The sequence below is a fragment of the Aethalodelphis obliquidens genome, unplaced genomic scaffold (genome assembly GCF_003676395.1).
Source record: "Aethalodelphis obliquidens isolate GAN/ISIS:26980383/991018 unplaced genomic scaffold, ASM367639v1 scaffold27, whole genome shotgun sequence".
NCBI lineage: Eukaryota > Metazoa > Chordata > Mammalia > Artiodactyla > Delphinidae > Aethalodelphis > Aethalodelphis obliquidens.
Window position 1 is genome coordinate 17,990,697 of NW_020837971.1, and position 21,441 is coordinate 18,012,137.

A 21,441-nucleotide genomic window follows, 5' to 3' on the forward strand; every position below is an offset into this window, starting at 1 on the left:
TATAAGATGTGAGACTTTGGTTAATGTTCTTTTTTCTTTTTCTTTTTTTTTTTTTTTTTCTCCTGTGGGTGCCCACTTGCTCCAGCATTATTTGTTGAAAAGGCTATCTTTCCTTTACTGACTTGTTTTGGCACCTTTTTCAAAAAAATCAGTTGGGCATATTTGTATGAGTCTCTTTTGGGGTTTTCTATTGGTTTCTGTGTCTATCCCTCCACCAACACCACACAGTCTTAGTTACTGTAGCTATATAATAAATCTGGAAATTAGGCAAATCCATTCTTCCCACTTTATTTTTTTTCAAAATTGTCTTAGCTACTCAAGTTCCTTTGCCTTTCCATATAAATTTTAGAATTATCTTGTCTATATCTACAAAAAAATCTTGTCAGGAATTTGATAGGAATTGTGTTAAAACTATGCATCAATTTGGGAATAAATGACATCTGTACCAGGTTGAGTTTTCCGACCCATGAACATGTCTCTCCATTTATTTAGATATTCTTTTATTTCTTTCATCAACACTGTGTAGTTTTCAGCATATAAGTCTTGTACACATTTTGTTAGTTTTATACTTTAGTATTTCACTTCTGATCTATTATAAATGACACTGTATTTTTATTTTTTTATTAACATTTTTTTTTGATGTGGACTATTTTTTAAAGTCTTTATTGATGCTTCTGTTTTTATGTTTTGGTTGTTTGGCCGTGAGGCAGGTGGGATCTTAGCTCCCTGACCAAGGATCGAAACTGCACCCCCTGCACTGGAAGGTGAAGTCTTATTAACCACTGGACCACCAGGGAAGTCCCGACACCTGTATTTTAGATTCAGGTTTCTACATGTTTGTTGCTACCATATAGAAATATAATTGATTTTCGAGTGCTTATCTTAATATCCAACAACCTTGCTGAATTCACTTATTTGTTCTGGGAGGTTTTTTAGTAGATTCCTTCAAATTTTCCACATGGACAATCATGACATCTGCCAAAAGGGACAGTTTTATTTCTTCCCTTCCAGTCTGTTATCTTTTATTTCCTTCTCTTGCATGGTGCCCCTGGAGAACTTCCAGCGTCATGTGGAGCAATAGTGGTGTTAGCTATAGGGTTTTTGTAGTTGCTCCGTTCTATTTTGCTGGGGTCTTTAGTCAATAATGGGTGTGAATTTTGTCAAATTCTTCTTTTGCATCTATTGATATCATGTGAGTTTTCTTCTTTCTCCAGATAATACAGTGGATCGCACTGATGGATTTTCAAATATTGAATCAGTCGTGCATCCCTGGAATAAGTCCCACTTGGCCACGGTGTATACTTCTTTTTATATATTACTGAATTCTATTTGCTTCTGTTTGGTTAAACAGTTTCGTGTCTATGTTCATAAGGGATAATTAGTCTATAGTTATCTTTTTTGCCATTGCCTTTGTCTGGTTTTGTTATCAGGGCAACATGACCTTCAAACAATGAATTGGAACGTGTTCCCTCCTCGTCTATTTTTTGAAAGGGATTATGTAGAATTAGTGTTAATTCCTCATTAAATATTTGGTAGAATTCCCCAGTGAAACCATCTGAGCCTGGAGATTTCTTTTTGGGGAGTTTTAATAAATTACCAATTCAATTGCCTTAATAGTTACAGGGTATTCAAACGGGTATTCAAAATTTGTGCTTATCATTAAACACTACATAAGTTGTCTGTAATATTCCCTTATTGTCCTTTTGGCAATAGCCCTATTTCATTCTGATATTAGCATATGTGTCTTCCCTCTCTTTTGCCAGTCTTTCTAGAGGTTTGTCAAATTCATTGATCTTTTCCAAGAATCAGCTCTTCGGGTTATTTTCTGTTTCCCCGTTTATAATTGCACTGCTTTCTGCTTATATTTTTAGAAGAGGGGTGAATGTAGCCCCTAAGTGTGAGCCACCACCATCGCTGTGTCTCAGGGGTCAGCCACCACCCACCCCTCGACTGTGCACAGCACACGGGGCCCCCAGCCAGTGCTGTGTGCGTGTCTCTGAGCTCCCCCTGGGCTAACGTCCTCAGGGACTGCCGAAATGAAAACACGGAAGACTCGGAAGGTGTTCTTAAGATTAAACGGCTCCAATTTCACGTTTGCTTTTTGTATCTGAAATCAAAGCCCTACTTCTTCCAAGCGGACACCTGCACACCCAAGTTCCTTAGACACACTGGCTGCACAGACGCCTAATCCACACTGGATGTGCAGGGCCGCACAGTCACACACGGACATGCTGGCCCACGCAGCCCACGTCTGTCCCAGGGCCTGATGCTCCAGGCCAGGACGGTCGCCCCACGTCGCACATAGGGCACGCCGAGCTCGTTCAGCCCCCAGGCCCTTCTCAAGTTCAGGAAGGGCTTGTGACCTCCACACAATGGCCCTAGCGGCCCACGTTCGGAGCTGTTAGTGAGTCTGAAGGTTTTCTCTGGTACTTTCCTTCCTCAAGCTTATCATCCACCCTCTACTGCTGTCACCAGCATGTTTCCAGTGAACCTGGTCTTGGAGTGGTGGGATCTGACTGAATTCCGTGTCAGACGGCTGGGCTCTAGCCGGAATCCACTAAATACGTTCAAATTAGCCATTAATCGTGGTCGACTCCGGGAGGAGGGGGCTGTGTGGAAATGGAGGCATGTCCCGCTGCTTCTATCTAAATTATTAAAACACAGAAGAACAGACACACGGCTTCACGTGTGTGAGTCCGTGCACCACACACACAGGAACACAGGCACTTCTCATGCTGTGCTCCTACTTGTACAAACAAATGCACCAACACAGCGCACATTTCTTCTTACCCTTCATTTCAGTTACACCTGCTAAGAAAGACGTGAAGTTTAATTCTATGCTAAAAGCAAGCATCTTTGGGAAGAAAACTGGCCCTTCTCTTAAATGACACATGGATCTCGTTTTCTCTGGAAAAAGAAGGAAAATGGAACTAGCTGTCATCACTACAACCTCCCCTGCGTAAGAGGTGGGATTTAAACACAATGTCTGCTTCCCCCTCCCCCAAAAGTGCATCTAATGAGCAGAAGTGGGAACCCTCACTCAGCTTCCCCAGGGCAGAAAAGCAGCCGCATAAGGAATCCACAGTTACAGAGAAGAGCGATTTTAAAGTGTAAGTTCAGCTTGAGCTACGTCCCCTCCCCTCCTGCCCGGGGCCAGGCCCGTCCTGGACTCTCAAGGCAGGTGGGGAATGTCCATACCAGGAAGGGGTGCTGAGGAACCCACCACCGCTGCGTTAACTCCCTCTCCGGGGCCGGTGCAAAGACAAATTCGACCCCGCAAGTATGACACGTGCCCAGGGAGGAAGCAGACCCGTCCAGAAGCGGCCACTCGCTGGGGAGATCCAGGATGGTGGCCGAGAACGTAAGGGGCCAGGACAGGTCTGTGTGAGCGGGCGAGGGCAGCCGTGCCACTCAGAGCAGGGAGCTCGCTGCTCTCTGTGGCCCCCACTTCCTCTGAAAAGGGAGGGTTGGGTGTTCCAGCTTCTTCTTTCAACTCCAAGTAATGCCACAGGGAGTTGAAAAGCACCGATGTTCGGCTGCTGAGAGCACCATAACCCTCCGCATCAACGCTTGAAAGTGCTCAGTGAGCAGAAGAAAACAGAAGCACACCTGCAGGACGCCAGGCAGAGATTCAACACCACTGCTAACCCCAGCGGACTACACCGCAGTGTCCCTGCACCTTCCCCAGCCACAGCCACATTGCTGAGATGTGACACACGTGGAAATATTTCTGCATGAGAGGACATCCAGAGCGGAGGAAAGGAGGTGGGTTTCTTACCAGGAGCTCCTTTGTACAGACCGCTGGGGCTGCCCATCTGCGGCCCGGATGGGCTGAACGGAGGAAAACGTGGGCTTCTTGTCACTGGAAAGAGAAAGCAGAGTGACGAGCTGTTCCCCTCCGCTCCCTCAAGGGGTGGGATTGCACGCTACGAGCTCTGCTTCTTTCTTACCATACGGCGTTTCTGGAGACACAGGAAATGCTGGTGTGGGAGAGATGGACTCACTGCCACTGCTGGTTGGAGAGAAGATCCTGCCGTCGATCACACCCAGGTCTGGGGGATACGTGGTGATCACCGCCTGAAATCGGCAGGCGGGGGTTGGTTAGGTGAAGGCCACTTCCAGACGGCTGGGGGCCCCTGGCACCCACTGAGCCAACCCTCGTGTGAGACTGGAGACAGGAGGCAGCCATGGAAAACTGGAAGAAGCTTCAATAACAGTCAAGGTAGAGGGAAGTGTCTTGTGGTCAACATTACACAGCTCATAAGTGGAGTTAGCAGAGAGTCTGTGCAGCAGAGGGAAAGTGAGCGTTAAGTGAAAAAGGCAGGGTAAAAGAATTGTCACCTGTGGTGTGTCCACAGATACGCAAAATACCCAATGAATTAAAAACACAGGCACAGAAAAGAGGCTGGCAGGACGTAGCCCAGATATTAGCACTGGTTCTATGTGTGTGTGTGTGTTAAGACTACTGGTGACTTTCTTTTCTCGTCTATTCTAGGTTCCAACTTTTCCACCATGAGAGTCAATGAAACCCTAATTTCAAAGGGTTCATCGTTTGGGGGTTTGCCAACCTGTCTTACTTCAATTCTGAATAAAAGCCTTAAGTACGCCTCCCCAAAGATGCTCTGCAGATCTCCCCACGGAGCACACATCCACGCGGACCCGCTTTCTTCCTCCCTCCCAGGGACGCTGGGAGGCCTTGGGTTGGGGACTTGGGGTCCTTTGCGATGACTTCTGTTTGCCCTTTGCTGCCGCCGTCCAGCCATGGAGCTCTGAGACCTCTACCCTCACGACCCACCTGCATGCTGGGCCCCTCATCCCCATTCTACAGATCAGAACACAGAGGCTCAGGTGACCCCAGTGAGTGAGGTGCACGCCCGCACGGCTCTCTCGGGAGAGCGGGGATCCCACCCAGGATCCCGGCTGGTGCACAGCTGGGCTCCCCCCAACACCACCTGCCTTCAGGGAGGAACGTCGTATGTGAGACGGGGGCGAAGGCGGGTGGGGAACTGAACTGGTGGGACGGGGCTCAGGCCAGGCTCTGGGTGGCAGGGTGCGTATACCTCCTTGGCGTTGTCTGAAGAGAGAAAAGGCGCCAGGCTCGGGGCCTGTTCCGCACTGGTAGTCTTGCCCCAGCCGCATGTGGAGAAGGCTGGCTGCTCCCCAGCATTGCTGTCATACTGCTCGAGGCTCAGCTTCCGGAATCTTCCGCCCAGCGGCTCGTCACCTGTTAGGAGAGAGACACGTGGGCCGCAGGCGTTTTCATCATGGAGGAGAGCACTGACCCTCAGTTAAAACTGACTTTAAAACTTCTCAGAGGCATTCTTTATTTTATATTTTCCAGTTCCAGAACATTTTCATCACCCAAGATGAAACCCTGTCCATGCCCATTAAGGGGAGCGTTCACTCCCCGTTCCCGACCCTCAGCTCCTGGCAACCACTAATTTACTTTCCGTCTCTACGGATTTGCCTATTCCGGACACTTCATGTACATGGAATCACACACTCCACGTCCTTTGCTGTCTGACGTCTTTCACCCAGCGTGACCCTCTCGAGGCTCATCCTGTTACTGTGTGAACTGGCCGTTGTCCACGTTCCTGGCTGTTTCTCCCAGCGTCAGCTCCACCAGGGAATCGTGCCTGGCCGGTTCCCCAGGGCCCGGCACACAGGAGGTGCTCAGGAAGCATAAGGGACAGAGAAAGACTGGGACCCAGGATCGAGGCTTCTTTCCCCTGGCTAAGCGAGCAAGACAGATTCTTGGTGGTGGTTAAGCTTCAAAGAACCCAGGGTGGGCCCCCTGATGGCCACAGGCCCTGGGACTTAGTCTGAGACCTCTGCCCGCATAATCCGTCTTCCCCTTCTCAGGGCATCTGTGGTCAACTTTGGGGTCACAGTGCCTGCACCTTGCCTTATGACCACCAAAGAGGTAACAACCACTCAGACCAGAGACACAGAAATCTTTCCTTGAGTCACAAACATAAATACATATCCATTTGCCTACACAAACGGTCACCTTCTTGATATGTTGTCCTGCATCTTTACAAAAAATTGTATCCGTTCTTTGTGACCTCTATGAATCACCTATTTGTTTATGCTCAATCCCAGGATACAGGTATAGTGATATCAGAATTGTTAACCTGTACACCTTTTATTTCAAAGTGTCAGAGATACTTTGTATTTCATAGCTGGTCCACACTGGTTGCTCAGGGGAGCCACGGGGGCTGCTGCACATGGACGTGTAACCGAGGGCATCCTCAGACTCACGGGGCAGGGAGGAAGCAGCCCCGGTGCCGGCCTACTCCCTCCGGAACCGGCTTCTGGGCAGGACCAGGCACTAGGACGGCACCCAGGGCTCTGGGATACGACCAGGCTGGGTGTGACCTACAGCATGCCAGAGCTGTGTGCGAGCCCTGTCTGCCCGCCCCCCGTCAGGGCCAGAGTGGCCCGAAGGCCACACCACCTGCAGAGCTTCAGGGCTGAGTGAGGACCCTGCACGTGACACCCTGACGCTTAACAGCGAGGAATCCTGGGGGGAAAAAAAGCTTAATTCAAGCACCAACAGTCGGCATTCACTGTCCCACTGTCCAGTGCAAGAAATGTCACAGATCCTCAGCCCTGCTCCAACCAACTAAGACTCACTTTATGGGGGATGGGGGAGGGGTCGGGGGCTGCAATCGATCTGTGGACTCTCACGACTGGTGGTTTGGGAAACCTGCTGCAGGCTGTTAGGATGGCAATGTTTCTATCGATGATATCCTCTGAAAATTCAGACGTGTTAAGGGTTTCCCCTACAGTTCAGATTTAAGTGATGTAATCCCTACAACTGTGACGGTCACGATGACACTGCATTTAAAGGTGGGGTTTAAATTACCAATGGCTCATCTGGAGAGACTCTGCCCACGGCTGTGAACACGCTGTCACGTGAGCACCCCGGCAAGCGTAGTGCCCCTCCCTCAGCAGGGCCTTTCAGAAGTTGCGTGGAATTCAAAGGCTGCCGCGTGAGGGGAGCTCCGTCCACAGAGGGAGAACACTCAACAGTTGTGCCCAGTGAGGAGAGGAGTGCGACTCCTTCGCGGGCGCCGCCCCCCCCCAAACCCTCCAGCTTCCCCAGGGTCCCTTCCTCAGACAGAGGCCAGCCGGGCACAGCCCTCCGTGTCACACGGGAGGACATCTGCTGGGTGCCATTCAGCTGGTGACCCAGCGGGCGAGATCTAAACCCGGTCTCCGAGTGGCCGGCCCCTCCCAGAAGAATCCTTCCACCCCTCCTGACATCCTTCCTCCGTTTCCAACAGCTGCCCGCTAAGACCCGGCCTGGAGGGGCAAGGGGAGAGGGCATTAGGATTCGGGATTTGGAGGCTCGTGTCCACCCTCACCAGCTGGAGGACCAGCCGCAGGGCATCCTCCAGCCCCCGTTTCATTATGTGAAAAACGAGCACAATGCTCGCCCCCTTTTCTCCCCTGCAGAGAAAAACTGGGCTGAGGATGACATAAAATGCGTTTAACACATGCACACTGACACAGCGCCACCGCCGTCCTGCGGTCCTCTTCTGGGTCCCTCCTCGGGTTCCCGCCCTCCACGAGGCCGGCGCTGCAGGACTGGCCCGACGGCCACAGACCTGCCCCCGGATGGGCACCTGGAGCCACCGAGGGAGCGGGCGCCGGGAGGCGTGAGGCCGCAGGGAGAGGCTGGCCCCCCGGAGGATCGGGGCCCAGGCACGGGCTCGCGTGCTGTCACCGGGGCAACAAAGGTGCAGAGTGGGGACAGAAGGGGCCCGTGCGAGCCTGGCTGCCCTGAGAGGCGGAGCGCCAACGCCCTCCTCCAAGGCTGCAGGGGTTACACAGAGCACAGAGCACCTCATCCAAAGAAACACCTCCACCCAGATCGCGCACTGACACCTGCAGCCCATCACAGCCAAGAGATCCAGAGCCCGCACTGCCCCAAAGCCTTCCGGACAAGGGACCTGGGGACGGGAAGACAGCTTCTGTCCAACATGCAGGATAATAAATGGTGTTCTGTGGAAACAGCACATTGCCATCACTCCAACACGCTGTGTGGCGTGAAGCCCCAGAAAGGTGCGGAGAGTGTGGGCATGCTCCCCGACCTCAGTGCCCCGTGACCTCAGCCCTGACCTTTGAACCAGAGGGTTCCAGGAACTGAGGCCCCATTCCGTGTACGGCCCTGCGTATAAAAACCAGCCAGCACAGCCTCGAGGATGTACTGCAAAGGCCCAGCTATAAAAACATGTCCAGGTGGCGCCAGGGCCCAAGAGGGACTATGCAGAACTGAGGAGGGAGTTCCAGAGAAGGAAGCTTAGATTTGTTTTTTTAACTGAAGGACAGTTTACAATGTTATGTTAATTAGACTTTAAAAACCTCTCTTCAGGTTTCCTGTAACAGTCCAGTTTCAGAGCAGCTGGGGAACTCAGTCTGTCCTTTCAGCTGATTCGGAGCCACATGTGGCCTCAGTCCTGGGCTTCCTCCAGATGAGGCCCTGAGACAGCGTCTGTGAGTGGCCCCAGAAATGTCCCTATGGAACACAGGGGTTTGCAACCATTTCTTGACGTTCTCTCTCTCAGGCACAAATGAAGATAACAAAGAGACTTTTCTTCACTTAAAAATCTCTCCTGGGGCTTCCCTGGTGGCGCAGTGGTTCAGAGTCCGCCTGCCGATGCAGGGGACACGGGTTCGTGCCCCGGTCCGGGAAGATCCCACATGCCGCGGAGCGGCTGGGCCCGTGAGCCACGGCCGCTGAGCCTGCGCGTCCGGAGCCTGTGCTCCGCAACGGGAGAGGCCACAACAGTGAGAGGCCCGTGTAGCGCAAAGAAAAAAAAAAAAAATCTCTCCTGTAAAGTGTTCTTCGTATCAAATACCACCTCGAGTGCCTTCACTGAACCTAAGTAATAGGGCACGTGGTTCAGCAGTTAGGGGTTTCATTCTTCGATAATCAAGGATCAATACTTCTCCGCTCCCCGGCCTGCAAGAGTGTGGTCGCAGGCGGCCACCGAGGGTCTATGCCAGGACCAACGTTGAGAGCAGGGGTCGGGGCACGCACACAAGCTCCACAGGGGACCCCGTTTCCAGGCTGTGACCTGCACAGAGCATCGCTCTCCCCGCAGAGCGTGTCTTCCCTTCCCAAAGAGGCAAAGATACAGGCACCACGGTCATCAGAGCCCAGGCCCCCGCAGGCGACAGACCCTGCCCTCCTATCAGACTGCAGTGTAGACAGGAGGGTCCCCAGCACCACCCCGACCCCAGGGTGATGCTCCTGGAGAAACGATGAGGGGTGCACGATGCAGCCGCGGCGCCGGGATATGCCCACATGTGCCCACCTCTGCCCGGGAGGAAAGCGGGAAGCAGAGCCCGGCCGCCTCACAACAGCCAGGCGGTGTGCTGTGTCGTTTCTGCCGATGAGGAAAATGGGGTCTCGAGTTGAGACCTGCCCCATCCCACACAGCAAGCTACAGACAGGGGTTTGGTGCGCCGCGGAGCCGAACAAAAACCCCCCACTGCACACTCCACTCCCCCAGGGCGGCTGGTCCTCGCCCACCGGTGCCAAGCGAGGGGCGGGTCAGCCAGGAGGTGCCACTGTCCCCTCCCACTTCCAAAGGCCTGCTCAGTGCAGACGGTGGCCCACAGGCCTGGGCGGTGCGGCCCACTCACACAGACGAGTGGTGCTGTCGGCACCTCAGTGATTCATAATGGCTAACGCGGATGATGGAAGGGACACCGGCTGAGATCGGGGACCCTTCCTTCTGCCCATGTGCCAAGGGGCAGTGGACGCCCGCTTTGCTTCTCAAATCCTTCTACCCCTCAAGTGAATTTCAGATCAACAATGGCTTCTTCCTTACGATCTCTGGAAACGACCCCTTTGGCATTTGAGTAAAAACACTGGCTGGGGGTGTAGTTCCCAGAGCAGGTGAGCGCAGAGCAGCCTGGACCAAAGGTAGGACAAAGGTAGGAGGAGGCGGGTTTTAAAGGCCTTCCTGTCCGAGAATCGTTGGTCTGACGGTGGAAGTGGGGCTGGGCAAAGGGCATGTGACCCCAGGCCCACCCGCTGGCAGACGCCGGCTCCCCGGCCCGCTCGGGCAGTCCGCCTCTGGCCAAGCGCGGAGCAGGTCTGCCTCTGTGCCCACTGCACGGTCCGACAGACGTCTCGGGGATGAAATGAGGACTGGTCCAGGCTCAATGAGATAATGCACAAAAGCCAGTGCAGGATACAAGCCCACAGCAAGAACCAAATGTGGAAACTGCAGCCACCAAACACGCCAGAGGAAGATTCATGCAGTCACTGAAAATCCTGTTTGATGGAATGTGAAGGGAGAAAACATGCTAAAACATTACGTGAAAAGAGCAGCGTGGAAAAGTGAGCATGTGGCATTATATCTATGAATTCATTTTGATTTTTAAAAATAAGAAAATGTACCAAAATGTTCACAAGAGTCTGTCTCTGGGTCGTGGAATTCTAGGCACCGTGAAGAGTTTTCTTTATAAATATCTATTAGGTTGGCCAAAAAGTTCGTTTGGGTTTTTCCGTAAGATGTTACGGGAAACCGGAACGAACTTTTTGGCCAACTCAATATATCTTGTAAAGTGTTCACTAATAATAGGTCTTACTTTTAAAATCAGGAAAACAAGATCCAGATCATTTTTAAGAAGAATAAGTTTTCTTTACATTTTGTAGAACTCTGAGTTGACCTCACAGACGTCCCCAAGTCCTTCTCTACTAGTTCTAATTCTAGTAGAACTAACTCTGTACTAGTACAGGCACACCTCATTTCACTGCACTTCGCAGATACTGTTTTTTACAAATTGAAGGTTTGTGTCAATCCTGCATCACGCAAGTCTATCGGCACCATTTTTCCAAGGCATCTGTTCACTTCACGTCTCTGTGTCACATTTTGGTAATTCTCACCATACTTGAAACTTTTTCATTATTATTATATTTGCTATGGTAATTTGTAATCAGTGGTCTATGATATTACTCCTGTAATTACTTTTTTTGTTTTGTATTTTGAAATTAAGGGATGTATACTTTTTTTTTAGACATAATGCTATTGTACACTTAATAGACTACAGTACAGTGTAAACGTAACTTTTATACGCACTGGGAAACCAGAAAAATCTGAGTCACTTTATTGAAGCGATATTTGCTTTATGACGATGGTCTGGAGGCCAATCTGCAATATGCCTGAGGTCTGTGCCCGTATTTAGTCTCTATGTGAAGATCCATAAACACAAACGTGTTTGGTGTTTGATTAATCTATCATTCTGACAAGTCAGCTGGACCTTCTCATCCGATACAGAGACAATCCTATGGGAGGTGGCTTTCTGCACCAATAAGCTCAGAGGAGCTGTACGAGTTACCTTAATTTAAAGAGAGAAGGACTAGGGTGTCCGCGAGGTTGGGACGTGAGCACCGCTGGGCGGGGTCCCCCACCCCTCGGGTCATCCAACAATGGCCGGATGCAGGCTGCCCACCCTCCCAAGGGAGGGCCTTGATTCCATTTCACTGGACGAGTTGAACTGTATTCAAGAATCCACTCCATAAATCCGGCCATGACCATATTTCTCCTTCTCAGTAGAGAAATCAGATCCAAGAAAAGAGCAAACAGGAGATTGAATGAAAGCAGGAAAGAGTCGCTGCACTAAAGCCCTGTGCCTGTGCTGGCTGGGACCCTGCAGGTGGCTCGGCAAACTGACCCCTCCCACGGGCCTTCCTCAGGCAAAGGGCAGCTGGAGCCGGTGCCCCTGCCCCTGCCCTGCTCGGCCCAGGTGCGGCCACTAGAAAACGCCCAGGACACCACCGCCCTCCAAGTCACAGAAGCAGTAGGGTTCGGTGCAGAAACCGTGGCAACCTAGGACCACAGAGTTACCAACCATCTCCAGTGACCCGCACATCCCCGCACGAGCCCTGCTCACGTTCTCGGCCACGGTGTCTGTGGAGGGTTGGTGTGGGAGCAGCTCTTCCTGTACAGACTGCTGCCTTCCAGTCTCGTGCTCGGGGTCTGCTTTTTTCCGCCAACACGTGGCATTGTGACGTGGTCTGCAATGGCCACACAACCAGACACGGCCCACTCCTGGCCAGTCCCTACGCTGGTCTTCGGACCCCTCTCCTTTCCTCCTGTCACCAGAACGATGCACTTCAGGCCTCGGCACCCACCTACCCAGGCTGGAAAGGGGGGCCGGTGTCCCCAGGTGTTCCCCTCACTGCCACTCCCAAAGACCTGAGAATCTCAGCATTTTAACAATTCGCTTTACTCAGAGGTGGAGCTGGGGTCAAGGACACGTGCTGGGCCTGAGGGCATCCGGTTTTTCCAGGCACTGCCTTAGCCCAAGCCAGGCTTGGGGGGTGGGGCTGAGCTTCCCTATGGGACGTAGGAGCTCGCTGAGCCTGAGAGACAAGCAAGGCTTGGTCGTCCGGTCATTCAGGCCACTCGTAGGGATGGAGCCCTGCTGAGATCGGGGTCGGGTACTGCAACCTTACACGGGCCACCACAAGAAAGTGGCATGGGGTCAGTGCGGGAAAGTTCGGGGGTGCTGAGGACAGAGCAGGAGGGCCAGTCCTCATACAGGGGCACCCGGATGCCCCCACTAAGCCCTGGAGACGTGGGGTTTTCAGGCCAAGACTGCGGGGTGCCCGTCAAGCACTCAGCACCTAGCACTGAATCCAGCCTAATTCGGGAGGTGGGTGGCATTGTGTTCACCAATTTACCCCTGATCCAACAGAGGTGCAAGCGGCGACTTTCTCGGACGACTAGAAAACTGTAAAAATACTAGAAAACTGGATTTTACAAAGCCAGGAGCCCCTTGGCTACTCTGCACCGAAATACAGTGAACTCCCAATTATGTAACAGAGTGCAGACACATGGTCGTAGGTAACTCAGAGCACACCTGTATTTTCCTTGCGCTGTGCTAGGGCATATTCAGATTTATCCGGTCGACTATCTGATCCTACTTAAAGAGGAACTTGAGAAGTAGTGAGGCAGGGTCACAGCACCCACTCTGCCTGCCCAAATAAAGCTTGCACCTGCGGCAGGGCCAGCACAGGGAGTCACTGCCCAGACCTCTGGCACAGGATACCCGCCTGTCCTTGAAGCTCTACAGCAGGGGGAAGTTCTCCTGCCTCACCAAACAGTGGGTCAGCCTCCAGGTGATTGGGACACAGGCCCAGGATGAAACACAAATGTGAAACAGTGATTCTCAAACGGGGCCGCACACCATAATCACACTAAAAATGCGACTCTCGGGCCTCACCCCTTACCTGTGAAGTCACAACCCGCGGGAGTGAGGCCCAGGCGTCAGCATTTTTTTAAAACTCCCACGTTTCCAATACACAGACAAGCTCGAGAACCAGGGCTGGTCTCAACCCTGGATTCACACTGGAGTTACACAAGTGGGGAGCATTTAGAAGAATTCTGACCCCCCGAGCCACGACCCAGGCCAATTCAACCAGGCCTTTCGGAGGCGGAAGCTGCGTGGACACTCTCAGCACCTGCGTTTTGTCAAGTTCCCGGGTGAGTGCACTGTGCAGCCAGGCGGCAAACGCTTGCTCTGACAAGCAGGTGGAAACTCATGAGCTCCTAGAACATGACCTTCATCTTCTATCTGGGCCACTGCAAGCTGAAGCACCCTTAAGCTATTTATTTATCTTTATACGATTGTATAAGAATGAAGCCTGCATCATCAAGGCTTGCACGGATGGGTTCTGGAAACTTCCTCGAATTCCCAGGAGCAAAAACAATCACTAAGGATTCATTTGGATTACTTGGCTCCAGAGTTAGTCTGAGGCCTCCTGACTTCAGCTCATTCAAATAAACATGTGCATCCTCTAGAGAGTGGAAAAAGGAAAACGACAACAAAAAACCCAAACACTCTTCCCAGCTTAAATGTTCCCAGGATGACTTAAGGAGATTTTCCTCCCTTAAGCTGAAATAGGGATTGATTCACCGGCAGGGTATATTCTTGAAGAGCTGGGTGACGTCTGTTGGAAATCCCTAGTCAGAGTGCAGAATGATGTTGAAGACCTCGGCAGGAGCAGTGGTTCTGGGGTGCCCTCTCTGACCCGACCGACCCCAGAGCCTTAGGAAAGCGTACAGGAACGAGAGCGGGCTCCAGCAAAAGCACACCAAGAGGCCGAGTAAAAGAGCCTACCTTTTGGGTTTCCCTGGTGGCGCAGTGGTTGAGAGTCCGCCTGCCGATGCAGGGGATGCAGGCTCGTGCCCCGGTCCGGGAAGATCCCACATGCCGCGGAGCGGCTGGGCCCGTGAGCCATGGCCGCTGAGCCTGCGCGTCCGGAGCCTGTGCTCCGCAATGGGAGGGGCTGCAGCAGTGAGAGGCCCGCGTACCGCGCAAAAAAAAAAAAAAAAAAAACCTACCTTTTGGATTGCAAAAGTGAAAACCCTTTCCACTGGGGAACTCCAAAGTGCTTGGTTAGGTGGTAGCCTTTCCTCTAGAATGACATATTTAAAAGGAAATGATTGTGTCCAAAAAGCTAGGAAGGATACCCTTCTACTATAAGAAATTTCAGGAATACGCTCATGGTTTTTTTGTTTGTTTGTTTGTTTTTGCTGTACGCGAGCCTCTCACTGTCGTGGCCTCTCCCGTTGCGGAGCACAGGCTCCGGACGCGCAGGCTCAACGGCCATGGCTCACGGGCCCAGCCGCTCCGCGGCATGTGGGATCTTCCCGGACCGGGGCGCAAACCCGCGTCCCCTGCATCGGCAGGCAGACTCTCAACCACTGCGCCACCAGGGAAGCCCTACGCTCATGTTTTACTCAAAGTAAGCTTGTAATATAAAGCACAGATGTAAAAAGCCACACAGCAACCAGAAGGCAAGGTCACTACTGGCCTCCAGGGGTCTCCAAAGCGGACTTTCAAACATCTGAGGGGCAGCTCCTCGGCAAGGTAACAAAAGAATTGCCACGTGGCCCAGCAGTTCCACTCCTGGGTATTACCCCAAAGAACTGAAAACAGGGGTTCAAACGAATACTTGCACGTGAACGTTCACAGCAGCTCTATTCACAACCACCAAAAGGTCACCATCCAGAGATGACTGGATAAGCGCAGTGTGGGCTGTCCATGCAGTCGAATATCACTCAGCCTTAAGCCTGCAAAACCTTATGCTGAGTGAAAGAGGCCCGACTCAAAAGGCCACATATCATACAATTCCATTTACGTGAAATGTCCAGAAGAGGCAAATCCCTAGAGACAGAAAACAGATTAGGGGCTGCCAGGGGCTGGGGGAGTGTGGAATGGGGGTGACTGACCATGGGTACAGATTTCCTTTTGAAATAACAAAAGTGCTCTGGAGCTAGACAGTGGTAATGGTTGTACAACATTGTGAAGGTACTTAATGCCACTTAATTGTACATTTTTAAATGGTTAAAATGGTAAATTTTACATTGGGTGCATTTTTCCCCAATAAAAAAGATCTGAGGGGGTGATTTCTGTTTCCTAGGCTGGTCTGCCCAAGGGTTTTCACCTTGAGATGCACGTTGTTTTATTTTAAATTGCTTTCTTTTTATTTATCCTTTAACATGAGTGTTAGGGTGTTACATAGGTTTTTTTAAATTATGTGTTTAAGTAGTTTGCATCAGCTATGACTGATTTCAGGGTAGTGAAGACGGCATCAGAAAACAGATGTTCTAAAAACAGGACCATGGGCTTGAGGGGTTGAGAACCACAGCTGCAGGCTGGCCCAGGCGGTTCGGAGCAGGCAGGAGAGGCCACAACTCCAGGCCTTTCAGGGACGTCGGAAGATGTCCGTCAAGGTGACCACGTGGGGCACCCGAATCTGCCTGTTTGTGTGGTGAGGGTCACTGCAGCGAAAGGAACTGATTCATCAACTCTCAGATTTATAATGTGCCTTTTTTTAAAAAATTTGTTGATTTGTATTTATTTTTGGCTGCACTGGGTCTTCATTGCTGCTGCACGGGTTTTCTCTAGTTGCGGCGAGCAGGGGCTACTCCTTGTTGCGGTGCGCGGGCTTCTCACTGCGGTGGCTTCTCTTGTTGCGGAGCACGGGCTCCAGGCGTGAGGGCTCAGTAGTTACAGCACACGGGCTTAGATGCTCCGCGGCATGTGGGATCTTCCCGGACCAGGGCACGAACCTGTGTCCCCTGCATTGGCAGGCAGATTCTTAACCACTGCGCCACCAGGGAAGCCCCTTTAACATATAATTTAAACTGACAGGCTTTCCACTATCAATTACTGAAAGTTGATATATTGTGAATTTCCTTCAGCATAAATGAGCTCTCTGCCAGGAGCACTCATGCAGGGATGTCTGTCTGTCTGCAGAAGCACATGGGGAGCCCTGGCACAGTGTCCTAGTGCCATCTGCAAGCAGAACACGGGGTCTGCCAGGGTCCGACAATTGTGGGTTGGGGGTTGATGTACCATGAATAAAATATTTTGACAACAGGAAACAAGGAGCCCATAGGTATGAGGAGAACAGAGCTGGCTTCCTGCCATCCATGGATTCATAAACTTCACAGATTGAGTCATTTCTTTTGTTGCTTGGGTACTATCAGTTGAAATCTCCCCTCATTTAAAAAATGTGATCCAAGAAACCCACCGTTGAGCAGGGCTGCAGTGCAGCTGGGCGACCTGGGGGCTGGGGCGGCATGAGGCCACAGCAGCACCCAGACGGGCTGTGGCTGAAGCACGGTCTGGTGTCAGCCCAGAGCAGGGGAGCTGCAGAGGTGCTGAGCGCCTACAGGGAGTGAAACGCCACCACATCTCAACCCATCTTACAAGGTCTCCCAGGGCTTTCTGAGACCCCACCTCTGAGGGGCCACTCTCGCCTCGTGGGTGGGGACTGGCTCCCTACACTTTCCATGATAAACCTCGCTAAGGTCCCCGTGCCAATTCAGCAGAGACACATGGGTCTTTGGAGGGTCCCTGCATTTCCACCAACACCAGATCCCCTCTATTTACAAACATTCCACGTGTCAGGAAACAAAATGAGTAAGTCACTGGCACTGCCCTCCAGGGGTTTTGATCTTGTGGCAAAAACTGAGTTTAGTGGAATAAGGGCTCAGCCATGAGATGCATAGTGAGACAGATGGACGCTGTTTACACATTATGGGGGGCATGTAGGTCAGGCGTGATGCAGACAAGCTTCAACATAGCACCTAGAACAGGGCAGGAGCTGTGTGGCAGTGGTCACTATCATCTTTACCATCACCATTACCACCATCATCATCATCACCACCACCATCACCATCACCACCATCATCATCACCATCACCATGATCACCATCACCATCACCACCATCATCATCACCATGACCATCATCACCATCACATCACCATCACCACCATCACCACCATCATCACAATCATCATCACCACCATCATCACCACCATCATCACCACCATCACCATCACCACCATCACCATCACCATCACCATCACCGCCATCATCACCATCACCACCATCATCACCATCACCACCATCATCACCATCACATCACCATCACCACCATCACCATCATCATCATCACCACCATCATCACCACCATCACCATCACCACCATCATCACCATCACCGCCATCATCACCATCACCACCATCATGACCATCACCATCACCACCATCATCATCATCACCATCACCACCATCACCACCATCACCACCATCATGACCATCACCATCACCACCATCATCACCATCACCACCATCACCACCACCATCATCATCATCATCACCATCACCCTCACCACCATCATCACCATCACCACCATCATTATCCCTACCACCACCACCATCCTCACCAGTATTATTATTGTGCTGATAGCAAGTAGACTTTCTCAGAAGATGCTTAGCCTTCACAAATAATTCTCATCTCAGAAATAACCAGAGCCACAGTGGGCATGCTGCTGCCTGCAGAGCTGGTGCAATGTGAGCTGTGCAGGACATGCAGCAGGCCCCAGAAGGAGCTCCAGGTAATACCATTCCCAACTCTCTACCACCAGATAAGTGGTGGTCTTTCTCATAGTCAGGACATGATCTGCAAGCAGTGAAGGATTTCAGTAACTTCAGGGTGCTGAGGTCTCTGCGACACACCTTTATTTACAGCCAGAATTAAGACACTGTGCAGCAGTCAGCATCTGGGGGCAAGATGCAAGGCAGGCCAGGGAGGGTCTCCCGTAGAAGATACAGTGTCGTGGAACTTTCCGGCCTACTTCCCATTTGTGGGCAAGACGTGAGGCCACTCTGGTCAGGTACTGCCCCACATCAATAGGGCTGAGCCTCAGGCACACAGACATGGGACAATGCATCTGGGGCATGACAGCCACCATCCTGGGAATGTCATGGAGCCTTTCAGATTCATCGTCCCCTTCCTACTCAGCACGGCAGAACCGAGAGCCACATGTGGACCAGCTCAGCTCGGCAGCCCCGGCCTCCCCCACCTAGGGGATGGATGTGTGACATCTTCCAAGCACAGGGTTCCAGCATCCCCAAACCTTCTGGAATGTTCCACAACTCAGAATCAGTTGGTTAGTGGTACACTTTTATGACTTTCCGAGCCATCCAGTGATTTTTTTTTTCTGCTGCTGGCTGATCTAGCTTTTTGCAACCGAGAGGTGTCAATACTGACATTTAAATATTAAAATCAAATGGGCTCCAGTGTCCTCTATACCAGGCAGGGAGGGAAGGAAGTTCTCTCTCCACCTCAATTCAAGTGGCCGAAAGCTACAGACGTGCACATTCTTTTGATGGGATTTCTATCGATACAAGATGTCCCGGAATGAGAGCCAGAAGTCTGCATGCAGGCTGTTCTGAGAACCCTTTACACCGTCCAGATCCTTTTCATCAACGTAGTGCAAGTCTCGAAGGCACTACACTTCCCGGCTTGGCACTCTCCGAAGACAGGAGCTGACTCTGGAGTTGAAAGCCAAGCTCCGGGTCAGAAGGCCAGGCCTCGTGCTGTGAGCTATGAGCTGCCCCGCCGGCAGGTGCTCATCGCTGCTCAGGCCTCCTACCAGAAGCTCACGTGCAAATTTCGGAAAGGTCTCAGAAGATTAGCACACACATTGCTTATACCTAATCTACGGACATCACCATAGTTTTAAAAGTATAAAAGAAAACCGGCAAAAGCCCGAGGCTCCTATCAAACATGAATGGATTAATAAACACTCTAACTGAAATTGCATAATTAATAACCTAACGTGCTGAATGTTACGGGTCTGTTGAAATATTCAAGTCCTTTAATTTAAAAAATGTCATTATTTTTATAAGACAAGGAACTAGAAAAGATCTAAAATTAATATTCCAATAATTACAGCGATGAGTTTATCAGGTAATTTAAGAATAGCTAACGAAAGGGTGGAGGAAATGAAGAGACTTTCTAACATCCCAGGCTCTATGTTTTATTGCTACAAGAATAAAGGAGAAGTTGTCACTAGGGACTGAGTTCCATCAACTGGAAAACAAATGAACTAAAGGAGGCTGTCAGACTGTAACCTGAGCCTTGGAATCCTTTTCCCCCTATACACTCAGCTGCCTCCAACTGCTTCCAAATCTCAAAGGAGGTTTTAATCCAAAAAAAAGGTTTCTGGTTTTAATTTTTCCAAGCAATTTCTTTTAAGTAGGTTTGGTGAGATAAGAGACAGGATGAAGATAGCTTTGTTCCCAATGAAACGTTTGTTTTTTTTTTTTTAAAGAAGACGTTGGGGGTAGGAGTTTATAAATTTATTTATTTATTTTTGCTGTGTTGGGCCTTCCTTTCTGTGCGAGGGCTTTCTCTAGTTGTGGCAAGCGGGGGCCACTCTTCATCGCGGTGCGCGGGCCTCTCACTATCACGGCCTCTCTTGTTGCGGAGCACAGGCTTCAGACGCGCAGGCTCAGTAGCTGTGGCTCACGGGCCCGGTCGCTCCGCGGTATGTGGGAATCTCCCAGACCAGGGCTTGAACCCGTGTCCCCTGCATTAGCAGGCAGATTCTCAACCACTGCGCCACCAGGGAAGCCCCGAAACCTTTTTTAAACTCAGAATCTCCTGAATGTGTCTGATTCCATGAATTCATACATCCAAATCCTTCCAACTATTTAGATGCTGCTATTACTACCGTTGTCCTACGGCTACAGGGTAAAGTCTGATAATCTACTCCCAGGAGGTTCTTCCAGCTCCGTCCAGCTCCAAGTTACTTACATCCAGGGGCACAGGTACTCCGGGAAGAGGGGATGCCACACACTTATGATCCAGGTACCCTACGGGGGCGTGCGGACCAGCACGTCCTGCACTTCCACCAGCCGGGTACGTGATAGGGTTTCTTTTAACAGATAGAGCGAACAGAAATTCAGAGACTACATCCTTAACCCAAAGCCACACAGTCAGCCAAATGCACAGCTAAGCAGGACCAAGGTCTGCAAAGCTCAGGTAACCCAGGCCATCTGGACCAGGGGGGTGGGGTGGGGGTCTGAAATCCACTCCATCTGACTGCAAAGCGGGCAGGGCCTCTGGGTGCAGCCACAGGGGCTGAGTCCTGCTCTACTGCGAATGACCTATGTGACCTTGGGCAGGCCACTTCCTGACACCTCTGGAAACTCAACTGTAAGACAGGATCCGCCCCTGTAGCCGAGGGGCCTAAGAAGATGAAAGAGCCCCGAGAACAATGCCTGTGGGAAGAGCGGCACCCCTGCCCCATCATTATCCTGGCTCGGCACTCAGGGTCAGACCCGGGAGTAGGGGGAGGCGACAGAGCTCTGTCACCCCTCCTGTCTTTACTTTTAGGGAACCAGCTGCTGCCCCAGAGGTGGACGCACGCCAACACGCCGACGCGGGAGGGCCTGGCCTCACTCTCAGCCCCGAGGTGACCTCTGGGTCCTTGCAGCGCCACACCTCCCCCAGACCCCAGCAGGCTTGGACGTCTGCCTTGGCCCCATCCGCCTCCTCTGTGTGGAAGCTTCTAGATGGACACTCCATTCCTTGACCCGGACACCCCACCTCTGTCCCAGTGCCCCCGGCCTGCGGGGCACCCTCCCAGGCCGCCCTGGCCAGCTCTCCGGGGCCCACAGCCTCTGCTTCACCAACGTGGAGAGCCTGTCACAGGCCGGATCCCAACTCCCTGCCCCACGTCCACTCAGCCGTACACCCAGAGGCCACCTCTGTCCGCCACAGCTACCCCCAGCCTTCCCGGGGCTCGCAGGTGGGCAGGAAGGCCTGGCCCTGGCCTTGCACAGCCGTGCCCTAAGGGTGAGAGCCTGCACAGTGCCCACCTCCTACCCAGGACAGCCCCCAGAGCTGCAGGGTGCCCACAGGGATGCCCTCAGGGCCCGCGACCCTGCAGCCGGGCCTGGTGGCCGGGATTCCCGCCGCGCCTCTCGGCCCCGACTCTCCGGAACCTGCCCCTCTGGCATCCCTGCCACTGCCCGCCTCCAGCCACCCCCATGGCCCTGGCTCTCCAGCTCGCAGGCTGCTGCCCCACGGACAGCCTTCCCGTC

General features: G+C 51.9%; 1 protein-coding gene across 9 annotated transcripts in view; it reads right to left on the reverse strand.

Annotated features, from left to right (window-relative positions):
• Positions 1 to 21,441, reverse strand: part of TNS3 (tensin 3) — a 224,337-nt gene that overhangs the window by 51,406 nt on the left and 151,490 nt on the right. For all 9 annotated transcript variants that reach the window (XM_027124073.1, XM_027124072.1, XM_027124071.1 and 6 more), the window contains 3 exons: positions 5,061 to 5,224; positions 3,951 to 4,077; positions 3,779 to 3,862 (listed from right to left, as the gene is read on the reverse strand). In XM_027124073.1, the coding sequence (XP_026979874.1) occupies positions 3,779 to 3,862; positions 3,951 to 4,077; positions 5,061 to 5,224 (375 nt within the window). The remainder of the gene's footprint in view (positions 1 to 3,778; positions 3,863 to 3,950; positions 4,078 to 5,060; positions 5,225 to 21,441) is intronic.